General features: G+C 38.2%; 2 protein-coding genes across 3 annotated transcripts in view; one reads left to right on the top strand and one right to left on the bottom strand.

Moving 5' to 3' along the window:
• Nucleotides 1-8831, bottom strand: part of LOC111190568 (uncharacterized) — a 285381-nt gene extending 276550 nt beyond the window's left edge. The window contains exon 1 of the mRNA XM_049472742.1: nucleotides 8707-8831. Coding sequence (XP_049328699.1) covers nucleotides 8707-8770 — 64 coding nt within the window. The 5' untranslated portion in view covers nucleotides 8771-8831. The remainder of the gene's footprint in view (nucleotides 1-8706) is intronic.
• LOC125788872 (uncharacterized) overlaps nucleotides 1-14966 on the top strand; it is a 144069-nt gene extending 129103 nt beyond the window's left edge. For both annotated transcript variants that reach the window (XM_049472820.1, XM_049472819.1), the window contains exon 2: nucleotides 13593-14966. In XM_049472820.1, the coding sequence (XP_049328777.1) occupies nucleotides 13887-14906 (1020 nt within the window). In that variant the 5' untranslated portion in view covers nucleotides 13593-13886 and the 3' untranslated portion in view covers nucleotides 14907-14966. The remainder of the gene's footprint in view (nucleotides 1-13592) is intronic.
• The last annotated feature ends 6148 nt before the right edge of the window (nucleotides 14967-21114 follow it).

The raw sequence follows: 21114 nt of genomic DNA, 5'->3' as shown, positions 1-21114 counted from the left end.
ACCGCTGATCCACTCTTTTTTAATAAACTAGCTGTACACTTTTAAAGCTAATGGTATAAAAATAAAAATTTCTTTACATGAGTAACTTTATGCCCCTTATCACTAGCATTATAATGATGTTGGGAGCATCCGCTAAAAGCTCTGTATTTCTGAATGCTGGAGGAGAATGGAAATGAGTTATTCGATAAAAAAAATTGTACTTATTGTTACGTGCAGCAAGTGCACGTATGCTTCGTTTTTCTTTTGCTCCCCTGTCTCTCTCTCGCTCTCTCTGTTATGTTGATGGGCAAGGGTGATTGGCTAAGCACCAGTGAAGATCCTCCTCCAGCTTGGCTGCATCCACCAATCACACAGACAGGAAGAGGGCCTTACAGCGTAAGAGGAGCCTGAGAAGTGCCGCATGGGACGCAGCAGCATGGAGCGGTGTGAGCGCGTCCGAGGCGGCAGATACAAGCGCTGGTTGTGAGAGTGAGAGCGATTTAAGAGTGTGTGTGCATCTGAGTGAGTGTGTTTGCTGCCCAGTTAATGTTGAGGTAGTCCTGTTTAATAATGGTGCTGTGAGTTAGTTTATTCTGATACTGTGTAGACCCTAGTGTTGCACTCTAGTTCAATTGTGCTGTGAGTTTATTGATTCTGATCCTGTGCACTCTAATGCTACACTCTAGCTTTTAAATGACAACTCACACTGTTTAAGCACACTAATTACTCCACCTCACTTCTGTTTGTCTACTGTGTGGACAGGTAAGATGGGCGCCCCACATTTACACACACGCAGGAGCACGTTTGTTTAAACACACTAGGTTTTTTGTAGGTATTTTGGTTAGTTTAGTTTTTATTTAGGTTTTATTATTTTCTTTTCGTTGGCACCGTCCTTAGTCCACCTTTAGACATTACAGTTTCTGTTGATTTATTTTGTCTTTAAAATGCACTGTCCAGTTTTGTTAACAGTACATTTAATTTGATCTATTCTCTTTAGCCTCAGTTTATTTATTTCTATTATATATTTTTGTACCACTTTGATTTTTGTAATAAACATCTTCGTTTTACGACCAATTGTTTTTTTTTCCACTTCCTCCACTACCACGTGCCATTTTGTTACTCCTCCTCACCCCTAGACAAAAGGGGAGGAGCATAACACTTATCATGTTTCACTACAACCCAAAAACATTGGTTTGATTTGTCCTTTAACTGCTTAAACTAATGGAAGGAACAAGAAGATATACAATGGTCCAGGTCACTTAATAAAATAGCATAGTAAGCTATGTATAAAATAGTGAGCATTTTCATTATCGATCATAAAATAAAAGAAAATAATAATTTCTATAATAATAGGTACATTTCTGCCACATCTGAGTGAAGCAATTTGTATAACAATTTAAAGAAGAACTCTGTTGTAAAGTGTACTTTTGTTGTAGTAATAAATGACACAAAGTGCACTTTTTAAGTTATTAATGCCTGGTTTTAAATGTCAGGGCTCTCCAGATTCTAGTAAGGAGGTGTGGAGCTACTTTGAGCTGGATAACGGTGTAAAAAGTGATTTATCAGGGTAAATTATGCCCCGTGTCACCCAGTCTGAAGGGTGTTTGGATAAACTGTTAAAATTTCTGGATCTCTGAACGCTGTGGGAGAACGGAGGTGAGCTATTCATCAAAGATAAGAACTTTTTATCATGTTTTACTACAGCAAAAGTACATTTTACACCAGAGTTCTCCTTTAAAACTTTAACAAGTAAAATACTCTCTTTGTAACATTGAGTATTTTTGGGGATGCTGGATCCTTAGGAGCATCCACTTATAGAATAAGGACAGGAGTGGTGTGGAGATTCCTTGATGTGTAGGTGATGATGATGGTGATGATGATGATGATGATGATAGTGTTGGTTTGTGCCATCATGGATCTGATGCTGAATCTCCAATGCTTTACTTTAAATTTCTCTCAAAAGCTGTAACAATAAAAACACATGCAGACTAATTCAGAATCAAAATAAATACATATATAAATAATACTGAATTAATATATACAGAGCTTCTGAGATGGTTAGTTTAATCCAGATTTACACTGTTAAACTTAAGGAAAAAGAGAAGAGACATTACCCAGCTTGCTCGTGGAGGCGGTCCCATTAATCATTAGTCCTGAAAAAGTTAAATAGTTATATATTAGTTTAGTGTGAGATCAGCATATGACTGGAGATCTGTTCTAATAGGGCTCTGGTTTCTAAATACTGCTATTAAACAACATTTCACCTTAAAAATACCTGTAATATCTCAAATTTAAGAGAAAACACAGGAGCTCCACTGACTGAACACAACCTAGACAGACGCCAACAGTCGTTCATCGCTATCTCGGCACAAACACAACTTTTACATCAACAATAAACAGAATACTAAATAAAATAACATTGCTGTTCCCGTAAATTATCTGCTGGCACACCTTCACAGCTCAGTTTCCTCTGTTGGGAAGTGTTGTATACGTCCAGGAAGCTGCGCCGTTAAAATAGCAATCCGCCAAGTCAAAGGCCACCTGACTCTTAAGGGGGAGATTGAGTATTGGCAGCAACCTGGTGACAAGATACACATCACGAATCCCAGTAAACTGCACTATAATTTCAAATTAATAATATTTAATATTATTATTAAATTAATATTAAATTTAATATTTATTCAATTTAATAATTCCTAGACATTCACTGATTGGATGCCAGTGTTTTAGGGTGATTGCTTCCACTGATGGAACATGCTCTCATGTTAATAGGGACCAGAATCTCTGTGGAATGAGTTTCCAGTATCTTGTTGAATCTGTGCCACAAAGGATTAAAGAAGTTCTGAAGGAAAAAGGGGTCTAGCCTGGTACTAGCAAGGTGTACCTAATATAGTGGCCGGTAAGTGTATATTAGCCTTGATTGTGCATGTGATATTATGTGTAATAGTCATAAAAATCCTTAAAAGTAAATCTACATTACAGTTGAAGAAGCTGTGGGTTTGGTCAGTGGTGTAAGCAGAGATTATTTTTTTAAATATTGACTATACATTTTTTGAACAGAATCCATGACCCCTTGGCACTCACCAATGACCCTCTTCTTTTTGAGCATGAATAAGGAGACCAGAATGGCCAGTATGGTCATTATCCGAAATCCAAATGTTCCCACAATGTCTCGTAAACGGAGCTCATCCAAGCTGAAGATGTGTGAGGTCTCTGCAAAGAGAACAGTTCTCAATCACTCAATCACACCCCCAACTAATTTACTGAAAATTATAATAAAGACCTGATATCACATGAAATAAATGATTTCAGAACTTTCCTATAGGAATTACAGTGCTGTGAAACATGTATTTGCACATTTTAATATCAGACAAATCAATCAAGCATTGTCGAAGATGTGGAAATGAGTCTTTCTCATCTCTGTGGAGGAATTTAGTTCCACTCTTTTTTACAGAATTATTTTTTCAGCATAAACGTCCTGTTTAAGATCATCCACAGCATCTGAATCATCCAGACTTTAACTAGACCCTCCAAAACCTTTATTTAGTTTTATTTAATCCATTCAGAGGTGACCTTGACTTGTTTGTGAGTTTTGGGTCATTGTCCTGCTGCAGAACCCAAGTACTCCTGAGCTTGAGGTCAGTAAGGAACAGATGGACGGATTCTGATTCTCCTTCAGGATTTCCCTTAAAAACAGCAGAATTCCTGCTTCCATCTATTACAGCAAGTTGTACAGTTTTATAGTTTTATGTGTTTTTTATATTGGAACTCTCCCATGGAGACCATTTTCACCCAGTCTCTTTCTTCTTATTATTGAATCATTAACACTGATCTTAACTGAGGCTTTAGTGAGATCCTGCAGTTCTTTAAATGTTGTTCTGGGTTCTTTTGTGATCTCCTGGATGAGTTCCTCATGCCCTTTTGGAGTAATTTTGTTCGGTCGGCCGGTCACTCCTGGGAAGGTTCACCAGTGTTCCATTAGTGTTTTCTCCATTAGTGAATAATAGTGAATCACTGTGGTTCTCTGGAGTCTCAAAGCTTTAGAAATAAATGAGTTTATAATCTTTTCCAGACTGATAGATGATCAGTGAGTTTGTTTTCTCATCTGTTGTTGAGTTTCATCAGATGGGGGTTTAATAATGTGTTGATTTTTGAGATCTTTTATCTGCTTCATGTTGTCAGACAGATTCTATTTAAGTGATTTCTTGATTCTACAGGTCTGGATTGTAGCTTTAACTTTTTCACTTTCGAACCAAGGGCTAGATTGGTTTAAATTGCTTTTTTCTCTTAATAATTTTCTGCTTTTTATATTTACTCAGGTCATATTTGTCTAATATTAAAGTTTGTTTGATAATCTGAAAAATGTAAGTCTAAGAAAAAAGCAAATAAAGAAATAAATACTTTTTCACTGCACTGTTAATCTGCAATTTTCTTTCAATTTTACCAAGAACTTCTGGCACAGCTCTAACAAAATGAAATTATGGGCTTTTACAGGATATAATCTGCAATGCGTATCATTAAACACATATAAATTTACCCCAATCTTTAATCACTGGTTCTCTCAGGGAGCTGTGAGACACGTAACAGTCGTATCTGGCTGTATCGTCCTCCACAACGTCCACGCTCTTCCTCGGCTGGTAGGTTCCATCACCATTGGTTCTGATTCCAGAAGATGTGATCAGATGTTCGGGAAGTGAAGTGCCGAACACTCTAACACTCAGATGAACGTCTTTGGGGTAGAATCCCGTGATCAGGCAGGTCAGAGTCCGCTTTTCTGAATCTCTTACTGATTTCTTTGCCAACGCATGAACAGCAGGTGAAGCTGAAAGAAGAACACATTTATTATTTTGTGTATTTTCACCAAACAACTGAAAATAAAATCAACTGTACTACGTTTATTCACATTCATTCTTTTGTTAAAGGGTTAGATACTAGTGTTGCTGCACATGATGAAACTCTTACTCAACCTCCATTCTCTGCAGCAGCTAGTAAAAGAAAATATTCAGAAAAACGAGTCGATCAGGAAAAGCACCGTGTCTACGTCAACCTGTCAATTAGTATTCATAGCCCCGCCCACCTCGGCTCGGGACCGCCCACAGGCGGACCTGAGGCCGGGCGGCGACGCCGTCTCGTCAGATAGGAGCTAAATAACAGAGCTAGAAACAGCATGCAGTTCATTCCTGTGTTATTTGTGCGAATAACACATCAGTGTTTATATACTTTACCCAGTAATTCAGAGCTAAGAAACAAATGGTTAGAATTAGACTATGGAGGAAAAACACCACCAGCCAAGTACAACTGAGATAGGTAGGTGTGTTTTTAGGACAGTTCTGTTTACACTAGTTAAAAGTAAAAAATCCACCCCGGGTCGGATTTTTACTTTCTGGACCTGGACTCTGCCCATCTCTGTGTGTGAGTAACTATAGGTTTAAACAGGATCTCCGGTGGATTTGGTGTTTTACAGAGACTCTAAGACTAGATCAGTGGCTGAACTGCACTTAGCAGGGCATTATTACACATGTTGTTAAGTAACATATGACATTGCAAAGACTGTTATTAGTGTAAAAATGTCTTTATTTCTTTATTTTAACACGTTTCTAATGGTTGTTCGTCTCGCTGCCTCGCTGTGCTGTTAGCCAATCAGAGACAGTATGTTTGCATGCATGAATATTCATTAACAAGAGCCAAAATCCTATTGTTTCTCCCCGCCCACTCCTCCACTGGACTGAAGCAGCATTATACTGAATCACCAGAGCAGGTGTGATGGATCGCAGTATAAACCAATAGGGTGTCGGAACGGTATATGTTTATACTTCTCTACATCCAATCACAATCAGATTCACTCTATCTGGATGGAGAGATTTATCTGGATAGGGGTTTTATTGAACGATGAGAAGCCGGAATGAAAACCAGCTAAAAAAGAAATAGGAGTAACAAGGCTGTTTTTATTAAAATGTAAGGAGAAGAAAGTTCAGATAATTGTATGGAAATGTAAAAAAAAATACTTTTAGTAAATTTTGTACTTAGGTAATGTAATGAAGTATTTGTATCTCATTACTTCATTACAGCTCTGGATTCGTGGCAGTTTATCTGAAAGCATCCACTACATTCCTCACCCAACAGCTGAGAGGTGAACTGGCTGCTTTGCTGTCTAAAACCTGATGTACTGGTTGGTCTGGTTGGTTGGTCGTTTACCAGAAGGCAAGTCGGCTGGTCTGTTGGCTGATTTATCATAAAATCAAAGTATAAAAAAGCTATTTTAGAAGAACTCACAGTGATTTCTCAGTGATTCTTCTCCGTACTCCAGGAATTTGGTGAGCCAGTCCACACACTCTTTCTCCAGGTATCCCTGGATGTACTGGTTCAGGATGGGAACACTATTCCATTTCCTCTTGCTTGGTTCTGCAGCTGGAACCGGAGCGATCCAGCGCATGTTTTCAAAATCAAAGGAGAGAAAATCTGATCCATCGTAGCTGTACTCACTAATCCCTCTCAGAAACTTCACTGTTCCATTGGACTCGTCGATCTCACAGCCAGTTCTCCACTGAAGAACATGAAGATCTGAGATTGAGGACAAAAAAGCATTTACTACAACAAACCTGAGGAATCACAGAAAAATAAAAGAAGAAAAAGAAGAAGATCTGATGAATCACTAACCCTGATTACTGTGGTTCATCCTCTTCATCAGAATCTCCACGTTGACCTTGAACCACTGTTCTTTACTCTTGCGAGACTGGGTTCCTTTTTCCCAGTAATCTTCCTGCAACTTCTCCATCATCCAGCTCTGTTTAGGAATCTTCTTCTGCTCCTTACTGTTGTAGTAGTCAATCTCTCGGTCATCCAGCAGCCCCAGAGCTGTGAACTCGTAGATTCCTGGTAGATCCACATCTTTGTTGAGAGCGGTATATATGTAGAACAGGGAGTGTCTCTCTGGAGATAACACACAAAAAGCCCAATTACTGATCAAAGTTGAAAGTTGATGCTTATTGCTATCTTTACACCCTGCCACCAACAGTCTATTATCACTCCTTCCTCCTGTCCGGTTTAAACAGCAGCAGAGCTTCTGAATATATCTACACTGATGGGCGTGGTGTTCTGGAAATGAGGTGTGTTCAGGTACATTTCTGGAGTTTTGCTTGTTTATCTTGGTAACAGAAAACACAGGAGCTCCACTGACTGAATACAACCTAGACAGACGCCAACAGTCAGACGTTCATCACTATCTTGGAAACATAAACCCAACTTTCACATCAACAATAAACAGAATAGTAAATAAAATAACATTGCTGTTCCCGTAAATGAGCTGCTGGAGCTCCTTCACAGCGTCAACCAGCAGCTCAGTTTCCTCTGCTGAGAAGAGTTTGTTGAACACGTCCAGGTAGCTGCACCGTTACAATAGCAATCCACCAAAGACAGAGCTCACCTGATCTACTCTTAAAGAGAATGATGAGCAAGAGACACTCTGATTGGTTTATTTCAAGTTACGCACAAAATTCCTAAAATTAACCACACCCATGATTAATTAAGAGAATTTGTACATGACTTTTGCACAGCGTTTTGAGCTGTGCATGGTATACTTTTTCCGTCGTTATGATAGCAAAGACACACTGACACGCCCTAAATCAAGCTGCGCGGTTGACCGCTCACAGTTGACAACTCGCTTAAAGATCGATAAAACAGGATCGAAATGACCTGAACATCAATGGTGGACAGTCATGAAGTTTATTGTATTTAATACAGTATATTTTATTTTCTTAATTTTTATTCCACTGCATTATTCCAGTACTTTCCGCTTTTGTTATGAGTTAGCCCCACCCACTTAGATTTGAGCTAGTTTTCAAATTGTGGGCGTGTCAATGCTGCATAAATCTGCTCATTAGTTTTTCTGTGTATTTGATCTTATTGTAACGATGACTGAGGAGCTCAATCTCAACACTCAGTCCTGTTACCTAAATTAATTCTGACATCTTATTGGTTTATTTTTTAAATACAAATTTTGGGAAAATCACTAAAATATGCTCAGTGTCCTCATGCTGTTAGCATAGCCGCCACTTGCATTTGTACATGTTTTTTTTTTCTAATTCTATGCTAAAAACTCATTCCTGTTACATAAAACATAAAACGTAACAGCAGTGAGTTCTAGTAACAGGACTGAGTTCCAGTAACAGGAGTGATTTTTGTCATAAATATCAATTATTTGAAAATGCAGTCAATTATTTCTTTAAAATAAAAACTTTCTGGGGAGAAAATCTAAGAAATTAGTGGACTTGCTTTTAAACATGCTTTTTAAACTTCACATGAGTTTTGTAACCATATTCAGATTAGAAACTTTGTAAAAATGAAGTATTTTTACTGAGTTTGATCAGTACATGTTTTGAATAGTTAAATACAGCTCTTGGGAAAAAAAGAGAGCACTTAAAAAGTTTAAGATTTTCTTTAATTTTACCAAATTAAATGAGAATATTTTTATTTGTAATTTGGGAGAAATGTTGTCTGTAGTTTATAGAATAAAAAAACAATGTTCATTTTACTCAAACATAAACCTATAAATAGCAAAATCAGAGAAACTGATTCAGAAACTGAAGTGCTCTCTTATTGTTTTTATAGAGCTGTATATGTGTTATTAGATTCTGTGTTAAAAAATAGATAAAAAAAAAATAAGTTTAATTTGGAATAGTTACAACATACGACCCATAAACATAAAATAGAGTAAATATAAACTCTTACCTGTGAGTGTAGAGATGAATACTGCGTTCAGTAGAAGAACACACACTGCTGTAGAGACCCCCATCTCCTCCTTCTGATCTTTAATTCAGTTTAAATTCATTAAAATCAGATTTCAGTAAATAAACTCCAGCAGATCAGATCAGATCCTCTCTCTCACACTTTCACCTTCACTTTACCTGCAGTCTGACTGACAGGTGAGACGTCTGTGAGGGGCGGGGCCAGTGAATACAGTCTCAGCAGGTCTAAAGAGGGACATTCCTATTGGTCTGATGTCACCTGTCAGCACATACTGTACCTGCATCCTGATTAATATCAATATCAATATATATCAATCACATTTCACACAATAATCACATCTAACATGCTTTAAATAAAATAAAACATTTTTAAAACTGGAATTCACTACAGGAAACCCTAAAACTCTAAAACTCAGCTCGCTGGTGTCACTAAATAATTGTAAACTTTTAATTTCTAACCACCTTCAGACAGCCTGTCTTTTCTGTCTTTTCCTTTTTTCTTTTACATTGTTATTTATTAATTTAAGAATTTTTAATTCGTTTTTTTATTGTATTAAGTGTTTTTATGTTGTATTAATATTATTTTCTTTTGATCTTAATTTTCTATTAATTAAACCAAGCTTTATTATAATCATTATTTTTATTTTTTTATTTTATTTTAATAAAATATTTTTTTTAATTTATTTTATTTACATTTTTGCCCTTTTATTTTATTTATTTTATTCATTCGTTTATTCATTTATTTGTTTTATTACTTCTTTTACTTTTGGCCTTTTACCTTTCTGTTTCATTTATTTTTTCCTTTTATATTTTATTTATTTTAGTTCCATCATTTATTTTTTATAATTGTGGTTATTTTAGTCCTTTATTTTTGTAACTGTGTTTATATTTTATTATTCTATGTATTTATCTTTTTGTTGTTATTGCTCTACATTTTAGCCTGTCTGCATTTCCTTTTATTTTAAATTTTATTTAATTTTTTCTTAATGAATTCTTACATTGTTTGCTTGTTTTTATCATTTAAAATGATACACTGAAAATAAGGGTTACCCTCAACTGAGTGGAAATAAAGGTTGATTGATTGCGTTGTTAATGTTTCCTCTGTAACATTAGACAGGAAGTCTTTTTTGTCTTTAAAGAGATAAAGGTGAAAAGAAGATCACTTTTATCTGTCAGGTTAAATTAACTTTATACAGGATGTGAGCTTCAGGTACACAATGAGAGATTAGATCATTCTTAAAATTTCCTAAAAGTCCCTTTAAAAGCAGAGAAATTCACTACTAAATGAACTTTTTCACAGTTTTAAACGGCACTGGACTGTAGATATCAATCAATCAATCAACCAATCAATCAATTAACCTTTATTTAAATTCGGAGTACGCCCTCATTCACAGTGTAGCAGAGCCAATACATAAGGAAGAAATTTCCAAGGAACAAGTATAAATAAATTAAAAACAGAATTTTAGTAAGATAAATAAGCTATTTTAAAACAAGCTATAAAACAAATAAGATAAAAATAGGAAATTATTTGTAATCCTAAAGCCATATGTGAAAAAAATCAAAGGTAACAACAATGATAAGAATGCAACTACACACAAATAAACAAAACTAAGCACATAAAAAATAATTGTACTGCTATCTATTGGAGGTGTTTCCCACTCCTCCATGCAGAATTCTTTCAGTTGGGTGAAAATTAAGCTTAAGATTTTGGACACATCATCTGACTTTTCCCTCGAGCGTACTCTGATACAGTAAAAAAAATCATACTGGATGTATGATGTAGAGCCCCCTCTGATACAGTAAAGAAATCATACTGAATGTATGAAGGAGAGCCTCCTTTAATACAGTAAGGAATTCATACTGGACCTATGATGGAGAGCCCCCTCTTATACCTTTAGGAATTTATACTGGATGTATGATGGAGAGCCTCCTTTAATACAGTAAGGAATTCATACTGGACCTATGATGGAGAGCCCCCTCTTATACCTTTAGGAATTTATACTGGATGTATGATGGAGAGCCTCCTTTAATACAGTGAGGAATTCATACTGGATGTATGATGGAGAGTCTGACTCTGATTCAACAATTCAATAATGAAAATGTGTTAAACTGTAAATTTTGTGTAAAATTGTTGTAAAAATCCTTATTTTTATTTTAAATTAAATAAAGGGCACAAATCACATGTTTAGCATTTGTTCTTTATTACTTCTTTTGAATGCAGTGTGTTCATTTTTACCCCACAGCTAAAAACGTTTGCAGGTAAAAATGCAGATTCCATACAGTCAAAGTGTGTATTTCAAAAATTATTATTACAATGCACAAATATATACAGTAATACAAACTAGATAACATACAGCATAAAATAAAAACTATATAACATTTAACACAAAATACACAGTTATAAAATAAGATAAAAAAGTTGACTGCATCCATTCCTAACTGGAATAAATGTAACTATGACGTATTTCTGAAAACGTTAACGGATCATAATGACTCATATCTGAATTTTAAAGGGAAATATTTTACCTGTTTTTAAAAAGTTAGATGGACCAGTACAGAGTGTGTCAGTGTGTTCAGTTCATGGATGTGGGCAGGGTTTAAGAGATAATGGTGATTCATGGTGTTGGTGGTGATGCTGGTATTGGTGCGAGGCACTGCAGGTGAGTAACGGATCTTTCGCTGAATTTTCACTTCTTTACTCATCAAAGCTCATCAAAGCTGCAACAATAACAACACACAAAGTCTAATTAATTACTAGAATAAACAGAGTACATTTAATTTAATTGTACTTAATTAATACACAGAGCTGGGTACACATTTTTCACTGGACAAAATAAAAAGCCAGAAAAAAAGACAATAACTGAACCTTAACATTCAAGTAGACGTAAAAACACCTAAAAACATAACTTTTCATTTATGCGTATGGTAATATTTTCTAAAGCACTTTGTCTTTAACAGCGTATTTTACTTACTTTTACTTACCAACAGTGCACAATATGAGATTAAATATTAAAAATATATTTATCCCCTAAACTGTGTTTTTATAGAAAAAGAGAAGAAGAATTACCCAGATTGGGAGTGGAGACATTCCTGGAATTCCAGTTTTCTATAAAACATTAAAAAGTTACATATTAATATTACATATTTAATAATATAGGTATAATTCCCTAACTCTGTATTAAAAAAAAACACATCACTTTTAAATATAGAAGTAATTCTAAATGCAAATTCTACACTGTATTTTCTTTTTACTCCTGAAGTTCACTGATAGCACTTTGTTTATTGAGCTCCTTAAAACTCTTAACTTTCTAAACAGGCTGTTTCTGCAGTGATGCCTCAGGGAACAGCTTGGGAACGCCCACACCTGCATACGCTGTGAGGTGTTATCTTGTGAGTAAGCTTAAATACTGGTCTGTATTCAGTGTTTATTGCATGTTTATAATAAGGTGATGAACTCACGTGCAGCTGGAGTCAGTGTGTTCTGACCTTTATCACCATCATCATCATCATCATCATCATCATCATCACCAGCTAAATAAAACATAATAATACTCATTTTCTACATTAGTGATTTTTAAGAGCATTATTAATCTCAGTAAAAAATTCACTGAACAGCAGCTAATAATATAATAATTAGTATTACCCAGATCTGGAGGAAAAATATCCATTGATTTACTGAATCTTCCTGTAATGAATAAATAAACATTTATTAAACAACAGGAGGAAAAATGAAGATTAATATATAACATTTTACTGAGTTGTTGCTTATATTTAAATATCTGAGAACAATTTTAGAACAATATTAGGACAATTTTAAGGCAATTGGTGGACAATATTAGGACAATCTGAGGTCAATTTTAGGATTATGAGAGGATACTATTAGGTCAGTCTGAGGACAATCTGAGGACAATTTTAAGACAATCTGTGGACAATATTAGGACAATCTGTGGACACTTTAAGGACAATCTGGACGACAATTTTAGCACAACTCTAGGACAATCTGAATTACAATATTTTTAGGACAATATTATGACAATTTAAAGGACAATCTGAGGACAATTTTGGGGATGGACTTTGTATTTTTATTTGAATATGTATTTTATTCACTATATGAGACTATTTCCTATAAAAGTCAGGAATATTATTTCTCCTGATCAGGAAACAGTATTGATTAGTTGATTGTCTTTTACTCCGTGTTTAGTAAATGTTCTCTTTAAGATCAGGTGATGAACTTACCTTTCGCTGAGCTCAGATCTAAAGTCAGTCTGTTCTGAGCTTCTTCATCATCACCAGCTGATAAAGAAAAAAAATAGATAAATAATGTATTTCTTTATTTCATTCTGGCAGAAATGACAATATTGTTTTTTGTGATATATAATGTGAATATATTGTAATATGTAATGTAATGTTATGTGACTGTAGCTGAATAGCAGGTAAAATTAAACATTACCAAATGTAGGAGGATCAAACATTGAATTAGTTGATCTACCTGTAATAAAAAGCATGTATTAAACAGACAGTCTTCTTTTTACCATCATTAAACATCAGGTAATAAAGAATAAGAAAACAGGATCCAATTAAATATTGCAATTATTTATTTCTAGGCATGTCAGAATTACTCCATTATTTCCAACTTTAAATTTAATTATTTAACTTTACTGTAATTTAAATACTGTATATTGCCACTGATACAATGAAAATAGAATAACATAATGAATTTACACTCTACTTTTAAAGAGCGATGAACTTTTAGAAAGATTAGAGAACATGGTCGGTGTAACCGGAACTGCCTTAGCATGGTTTAAATCGTACTTAACCCATCGCTGTCAGTTTGTGAGGATAAATGGTATGTCTTCCAGTTATACCAAGGTAAGACATGGAATTCCACAAGGCTCTATATTAGGACCGTTACTATTTACATTATATATGCTCCCACTGGGCAAAGTTATTAGAAAACATGATGTAGATTTTCATTGTTATGCGGATGACACGCAGCTCTTCATATCAGCCAAACCTGATGACAGAGTGAGATTAAAGAAAATCGAGGATGGTGTAGAAGATGTAAAATCATGGATGTCGCACAACTTCCTCCTATTAAATAGTGATAAAACAGAAGTTCTCCTATTAGGCCCCAAAGCTGCTAGAAATAAATGATCAGACTTAATGCTAAATCTGGCCGACTTCTCAGCCACCCCTGGTTCAGCAGCTAAAAACCTTGGAGTTATTATAGATTCAGATCTAGCATTCGATAAACACATATCTAATGTTACTAGAACAGCTTTTCTACACCTCCGTAATATTGCCAAGCTAAGAAATGCCCTATCACTGCATGACGCAGAAAAATTAGTACATGCCTTTATTACCTCAAGGCTAGATTATTGTAATGCGCTACTGTCTGGATGTTCCTGCAGTAACTTAAATAAACTTCAGCTAGTTCAAAATGCTGCAGCCAGGGTCCTTACTAAAACTAGAACATTCACTAAAACTAGAACATTTACTAAAACAAGAAAATTAACTAAAACTAGAAAATGTACTAAAACTAGAACATTTACTAAAACTAGAACATTTACTAAAACTAGAACATTTACTAAAACTAGAACATTTACTAAAACTAGAAAATGTACTAAAACTAGAACATTTACTAAAACTAGAACATTTACTAAAACTAGAACATTTACTAAAACTAGAAAATGTACTAAAACTAGAACATTTACTAAAACTAGAACATTTACTAAAACTAGAAACTTTACTAAAACTAGAACATTTACTAAAACTAGAACATTTACTAAAACTAGAACATTTACTAAAACTAGAACATTTACTAAAACTAGAAAATTTGACCATATTAGTCCAGTCCTATCAGCACTGTACTGGCTTCCAGTCAAATTCCGCATAGACTATAAAATTCTCCTGTTAACGGATAAAGCCCTATACGGACTCGCTCCTGAGTATTTACGAGACCTCATCTCCTGTTATGAACCACCGCGATTACTCAGATCTCAGGGTGCTGGTTTATTAGCAGTTCCTAAAATTCAGAGGAGCTCTGCAGGAGGAAGAGCTTTCTCTTATAAAGCGCCTCAACTCTGGAATAATCTCCCCGAATATGTTCGGGACTCAGACACAGTCTCAATCTTTAAGTCTAGACTGAAAACTTACTTGTTTAGTTTAGCTTTTGGTAATTAATGTTTTCCCTTTAGATAAGGCTGCAGATCCAGGGGTTCATGGACAGAGGGAATTGTGGTAAATTGATTGACGCTGAACAAAATATCAGTAAGACTTTGGAGTTACAGCAGACAGAAATGATCAATTCCAGAACAATGTTTTAAGTAAGAAGTTTTGTTACCAGAGTCACGGCTGTGACGTTCTAGAGGAAAATTTATCACAATGTTAATTACATCGTAAAAATAAATATTGCAGATTAGTGAAACTTTAATTCAGTAATAAAAATGAAAAAAAAAATTATCTGTTACAGTAAATTAGTAAACAGCACTAGTCTGCAGTTCAGACTTATATTATAGTGAACTCCAGAGCAAATACTGCTGCAGTGCTGGAGCTGTACTTTAACTCTACTGTAGAATTAGATGAAGAAAACTCAAAAATAACTCACCAAAATCATCACACTGTTCAGCATCAGGAAAAATTTTCAAAACTGAGGAGAAAATATAAGAAAGGTTGTTACAGATGTATTTTATAATGTGGTACCATTTTTAAATATTACAGTGGTATACAGAGAGTGGCTTAAGAAGATGTTCCTGTATGTACACTTCCTTATAATCTCAAAACCCAATACAATTTTACACAACCATATTCAGTATTTGTGAATATTTGTTAGAGAAACTGATGGAATATGGCCTCACCTTTAACCTATTCCTCCAGTGAACACAACACACTGAGTGTGAATGTTTTGAGGCCAAAAGTTAGATTAGCATTAGATTAGTTGGCAGTATAACATTCTGCCCAACACAAAACAAATGCAAGTCTGACGGACTAAAACCCCATTAAAACTTCATCTGCCCCATCATACACCCTGTAAAAAGCGCATTGAGATGCTCGTTGCTATCTTACACCCCGTCAACATTATTTAACTGTCTATTTTTACGCTTTGCACACGTATCGTTAAAATAGTGTCAGAGTTTAGGAATATGTTAACACCGATGGGTGTGGTGGTGTGGAAGTGAGGTAAATTTCTGGCATGTTTCTATATTGGCACTGGGCAAGGTTGGACTGGTAATCTGGTGGTAATCTGGTTCAGTCCATCTTTGATATAGACAGTGGACTGAACCATTAAGGATATAGGACGAAAGCGGCCCCATCCTCTCTCTGCATGCTTGGTCCGCTCTACTCCAGCTACGTTCAGTGTTAAGCGCGTATGTTAAAGGAAAGGCAGCAGAAAGGGGTACGGAGAATTTACACGTGAAGAAACTGAAGACTCTCACTGTAGCTGCTACAAAATGTGTAAAAATCACAGACCGCATCCTCTGCAGCAGCAGACAGAGATGCAGGCTTGTGACGGATAAACCGAGGGACAGACTGAGCGACTGAGTGTAGCAGGTAAACAGGTAGCGTTAGTATAACACAGGGACTTTGAGGTGATGGAGTTTTTTCATGGAGATATTTGCATACTTCCCAAAATCTGGCAGCCACGTCCCCTTATTCTGATAAAATAGTGTAACCGAGCTTATTAGGGTTCGCCTAATACTTTATAATTAATAAAATAAAACGCACTTAGACCCAATGAGGGAAAATAGCCGTCACACTTTATTTTTCTCTTCTTCTCTCCTTTTTTTCTCTCTCTCTGCCCTACGGCTACCCCAGCAGGACATTCAGTGTACATACACATTCCATAACTCAATATTCCTTAAAGTCGGTTACATATGACCCCCCATTTTTTTTAAACGTCCCCGTTTATTAACTCCAACTGTGACAGCTATGACCTCAAAATAAACACAACAAATATAGCCAACAATATTATTAGAACACCAAATAGTAGTACCCCTCTAACTACAGAAGCCCATAACAAATTATTATTCCACCCAACCACCTCTTGTAAGATAAACAATTACCAGATGTACACACTGAATACTGGAACTGTACACAGGTGAAATAGTACAAAACAAATGGTAACCCCATATAAGTAGCATTTAGTAACGAACAAAGTCCTGCAAGTGTGATGGTGTACGTAGCACCCGACCAGCCCGAGACACAACAGTCCCTAAGTCAGTATTCCCATTTTCTAAGTTTGAACCCCCCACAGTCCTTGGAAGTTGGTCAGCTATGGACATAGGAGAAACAGGGGGTGTCGTGGAATGAGTGGGAATAGAAGACTGGCATGGAAGTGGTAGAGTATATGGTTTCAACCTGTCATGGTGAACTACCTGAGACCGTTCTCCCGGGTCCAGGGGGTTGATGATGCAGTAAGTCAGACCCCTCTCACCCCCAGAGTCCAGTCCTTGCACCACCTGATACGGGCCCTTCCAATGTGGTGCCAACTTGGTGCGACTATGTAGGATTATTCAGCCAAACCAAAGCACCTGTTGTGTATCTCTTGTGCTGAATGCCCTCATTATGGTACAGTTTTTGTTTTTCATGAGCCTCTGCTGAGTTCAGTCTGGCAGCTCCGAAGGCTGTCCCCAGTCGCTCCACCAAAAAAGAAACAAACTCTGTGTGAGATCCGAACCCACGAGACTGGGAGGGCACCAGCACATCTGCTGGAACTCGTGCTTCACGACCATGCATGAGAAAGAATGGGCTGAAGCGAGTGCTGGAGTGTCTGGAGGTGTTATATGCAAATGCAACTGGTTTCAGAAACATGTCCCATTCACCCCCATAGGAGAGCAGCATTTTGGCCAGCTGGTCAATCAAGGTTCTGTTATGACGCTCTACCATGCCATCAGATTTTGGATTATATGCTGAAGTATGAGTTTTTTTTATACCAAGGAGCTGGCAGAGACTTTTAATCACCTCTGCCTCAAACTGACAGCCTTGGTCGCTATGTAATGTTTCAGGGATTCCATGCAACAGTACATAATCATCGAACAGGCATTGGGTCACTGACTGAGCCGTCTGGTTAGGGAGCGCATACAAATTGACAAATTTTGTAAAGTAGTCTTCTACCACAATCTATTGCCCTTTGAGGTCAATGGTAGCTCTAGGATGTCCGCAGCCACCGTCTGTAAAGGCCGGTCAACAGTCAGTCCTCCCATAGGAGCTTTACGTTTCGGCACTGGGGACCTGCGTGTTTGACAGGCCTCACACTGTTCACACCACCGTCTTATGTCTTTTAGCATGGAAGGCCAGTAGTATGTCTGCCTTGCCTTTTCCCAGACACGCTCAGCTGAAAAGTGGGCAGAAGCAGACCCACCATGAAGATGATGCAGCAATTGTGGCACAAGGACTTGGGGGATTACTACCTGCACTTGTCTTTGTCCTGCAGGAGACTTAAGCACAGTCCGGCACAAGAGACCATCTATTACAGACAAGCGACTGAACTCTGCCCACAGCTTACGGAGGCCAAGAGAGGACCCTCGCAAATAAAGGCGTGGTGGCCGCTCACAGTCCTTCTCCACCCAGGCCAACACGCAGGCAATATCAACATCCTCCCTCTGGAGTGATCGTATTTCAGAACCATCAGATGAGAGCAAATTATCCAGGCTTTGTTTCTTATCTGCAACTGGGTCAGAAGCAGTAGATGCACCCAGTGGTTCCCCTTCGACACTGTGCACTCCAGCAATCTGGTCTTTTACTTCCAGTGGCTCAGGAGTCAGTGGACGGCGAGACAGTGCATCTGCGTTTAGGTGACGAGAACCATCCTTGTGGGTGATAACCCAATTAAATGGGTCCAGCTCCAACACCCAGCACCCTCGACGCCCAGTCGGGTCATTATCAATGTTCATGTGTCTAAGGCCCAGCAGAGGGCAATGATCAGTAATAATTGTGAATGTAGACAGTCCAACATAGTGTTTAAACTCTCTCACAGCCCATACAAGGGCCCAGAGTTCTCTGTCAAATGTCGACCACCACTTTTGAGTTTGGGTCAGAGCCTGGCTGGCATAGGACACCACATGTTCCCGTCCATCCATGTCCAGCGCTAACACCGCCCCCACTGACTCTTTTGAGGCGTCTGTGTGAATCTTGAATGGGACAGTAAAACTAGGCAGTGTCATGACAGGGGCAGAAGTGAACACCTCCTTGAGATACTCAAAAGCACTTGCACACTCATCAGTCCATTCAAATTGAACATTTTTTCCAGCTAGATGATGTAAAGGTGCAGCATGTTTTGCAAAATTCCTCACAAAGCGCCTGTAGTATGAACACAAGCCCACAAAAGCTCTAACTTCCGATGGACAGCAAGGAGTAGGCCATGACTTCACCTTCTCTGTGTTCTTTGGGTCAGGTTGGAGACCCTCTCTGGAAACAACATGACCCAGAAATACTACATGATCCCTGGCCAGGTGACATTTCTTGGCACTGAGTTTCAGTCCAGCTGACTGTATTCTTGAGAAAACTTCCTCCAGATGGACAAGATGAGCCTCAAAATCCCGACTGAACACCAAAATATCATCAAGATAAAGAATGCAAATATGCCACGGCAGACCCCTAAGAATGAGTTCCATCATACGTTGGAACGTAGCGGGTGAGTTCGTGAGGCCCATCGGCATCGTCTTCCAGTGATATAATCCTCTTCCTGTGGTGAAGGCTGTTTTTTCCCTGTCCTCCTCGGCAACTTCCACTTGCCAGTAGCCATTGGAAAAGTCAAGTGTGCTAAACCAGGAGGAGCCAGCAAGAGCATCTAGGCTGTCATCCACCCTGGCCAGAGGATGAGAATCTTTAATTGTGACTGCATTCAGTCTTCTATAATCCACACAGAATCTCCACTGTCCACCTTTCTTTTTAACTAGGACCACTGGGGATGCCCAGGGGCTGCAGCTCTCTTCAATGACACCATCCGCCAACAGGTCAGCCAACTGACGCTCGATTTCCACTTGCTTCTCCGGAGAGGTGCGATATGCACGCTGTTTGATGGGTGGTTGATCTCCTGTTCTGATGTGGTGCTTAATCAGGCTGCATCTTCCTGTATTTCTGTTAGAAACATCAAAAACCCCTGCAAATTTCTGTGTGAGTGCAGTCAGCTGCTCTCTCTGCTGTGCTGTGATTGGAGACTTATCCAGAGAGACAGGAAGGACATGAGGTGTTGAAGCCACCATGGCAGCCTTGGCTGGTTTAGGAAGTGGTGCAAGGTCAGTTTTTCCAACGCGATACAGCTCACCTAAATGCACACCCTCTTTAAGCATAATGTCCTTCCTAGTAGGGTTTAACACACGAGCCACTGTGACACCATTCCTGACACTTGTCACTGCATGTGCAATTACTACACTAATGGACTCATAATGGACGCATTTGGCTCCAAATATCCCTCAAAATTTAATGAGGTGAGGTCGGCTGTGTTGGGAGGGCACACATTCACTGGCACCAGGGTTTCACAAAGGGGGGGAATGGTCAAAGTATTGGCCAGGCAAACATTACAGCACTCTGGGACCAAATCAGCACTCCACAGAAGGGGCACGGAGGTGTCCTTTAACTCTAGCATACCTGCGTCCAGATCCAGCCGGGCATGGTTTCTCAATAGGAAGTCCAAACCAAGGAGGACTGCCTGAGTGGACTTCCTGAGAACATGAAACTCATGCTGCCACGTAACTGACCCCAACCTAATAGTCACTGTCATAGTGCCAAGTGTGTCCCGCATTTGTCCATTTACAGCATGTGAGTTTATATAGGTTTTGGTTAAAGGCCGACTGCGCAGGGCTGGAACTGACATACGAAAATCTGCACTAATAAGTGAAACAGTAGCACCTGAATCTACAAGCATTGACACTTCAGTGCCTTCCATCACACCTCTGACATATGAAGTAGGATTCTCATTGCTCACCTCACAGCTGTCTATTTTAGCTTTATATAATGGAACTTCTTGGGTGAGATAGCCCCTGTCCAGGCCTCAACATCAGCTACAGCCCGTTTCCCTGCTGAGTGGTGCTGTGTCCAGGCTGTGGTGAAAGAAAACGCACACTGTGCCTTCGCTATTCCTCCTCACGGCGTGGACGCCATCCTGGGCTGGGGCTTCGTGGTCCTGCTGTTTTATAGAATGGGGGGTGGCCTGGATCATTTTGTTCATACCGCCTGTAGCTGTTTCTATGTGAGGGTGTACGATCAGGAGAACGACCTCACTGAGCTTCCTTATGTCCATTAGACTGGCATCCAAGTTCACCACATGTACAGCCGCAGCGGGTACTAGAAGGCGAGTAAAAACCACGCCCCATTTTTTCTTTTCCCCATGCTGCAGCCAGTAGCCTCCTATTCTCCTCATGCATCTCTTTCATTTGCATTCTCATCGCAT

Source organism: Astyanax mexicanus, unplaced genomic scaffold, assembly GCF_023375975.1.
Source record: "Astyanax mexicanus isolate ESR-SI-001 unplaced genomic scaffold, AstMex3_surface scaffold_31, whole genome shotgun sequence".
Lineage (NCBI taxonomy): Eukaryota > Metazoa > Chordata > Actinopteri > Characiformes > Acestrorhamphidae > Astyanax > Astyanax mexicanus.
Note: the sequence above shows the minus strand (reverse complement) of the source record. Positions and strands in the feature narration are given on the sequence as shown.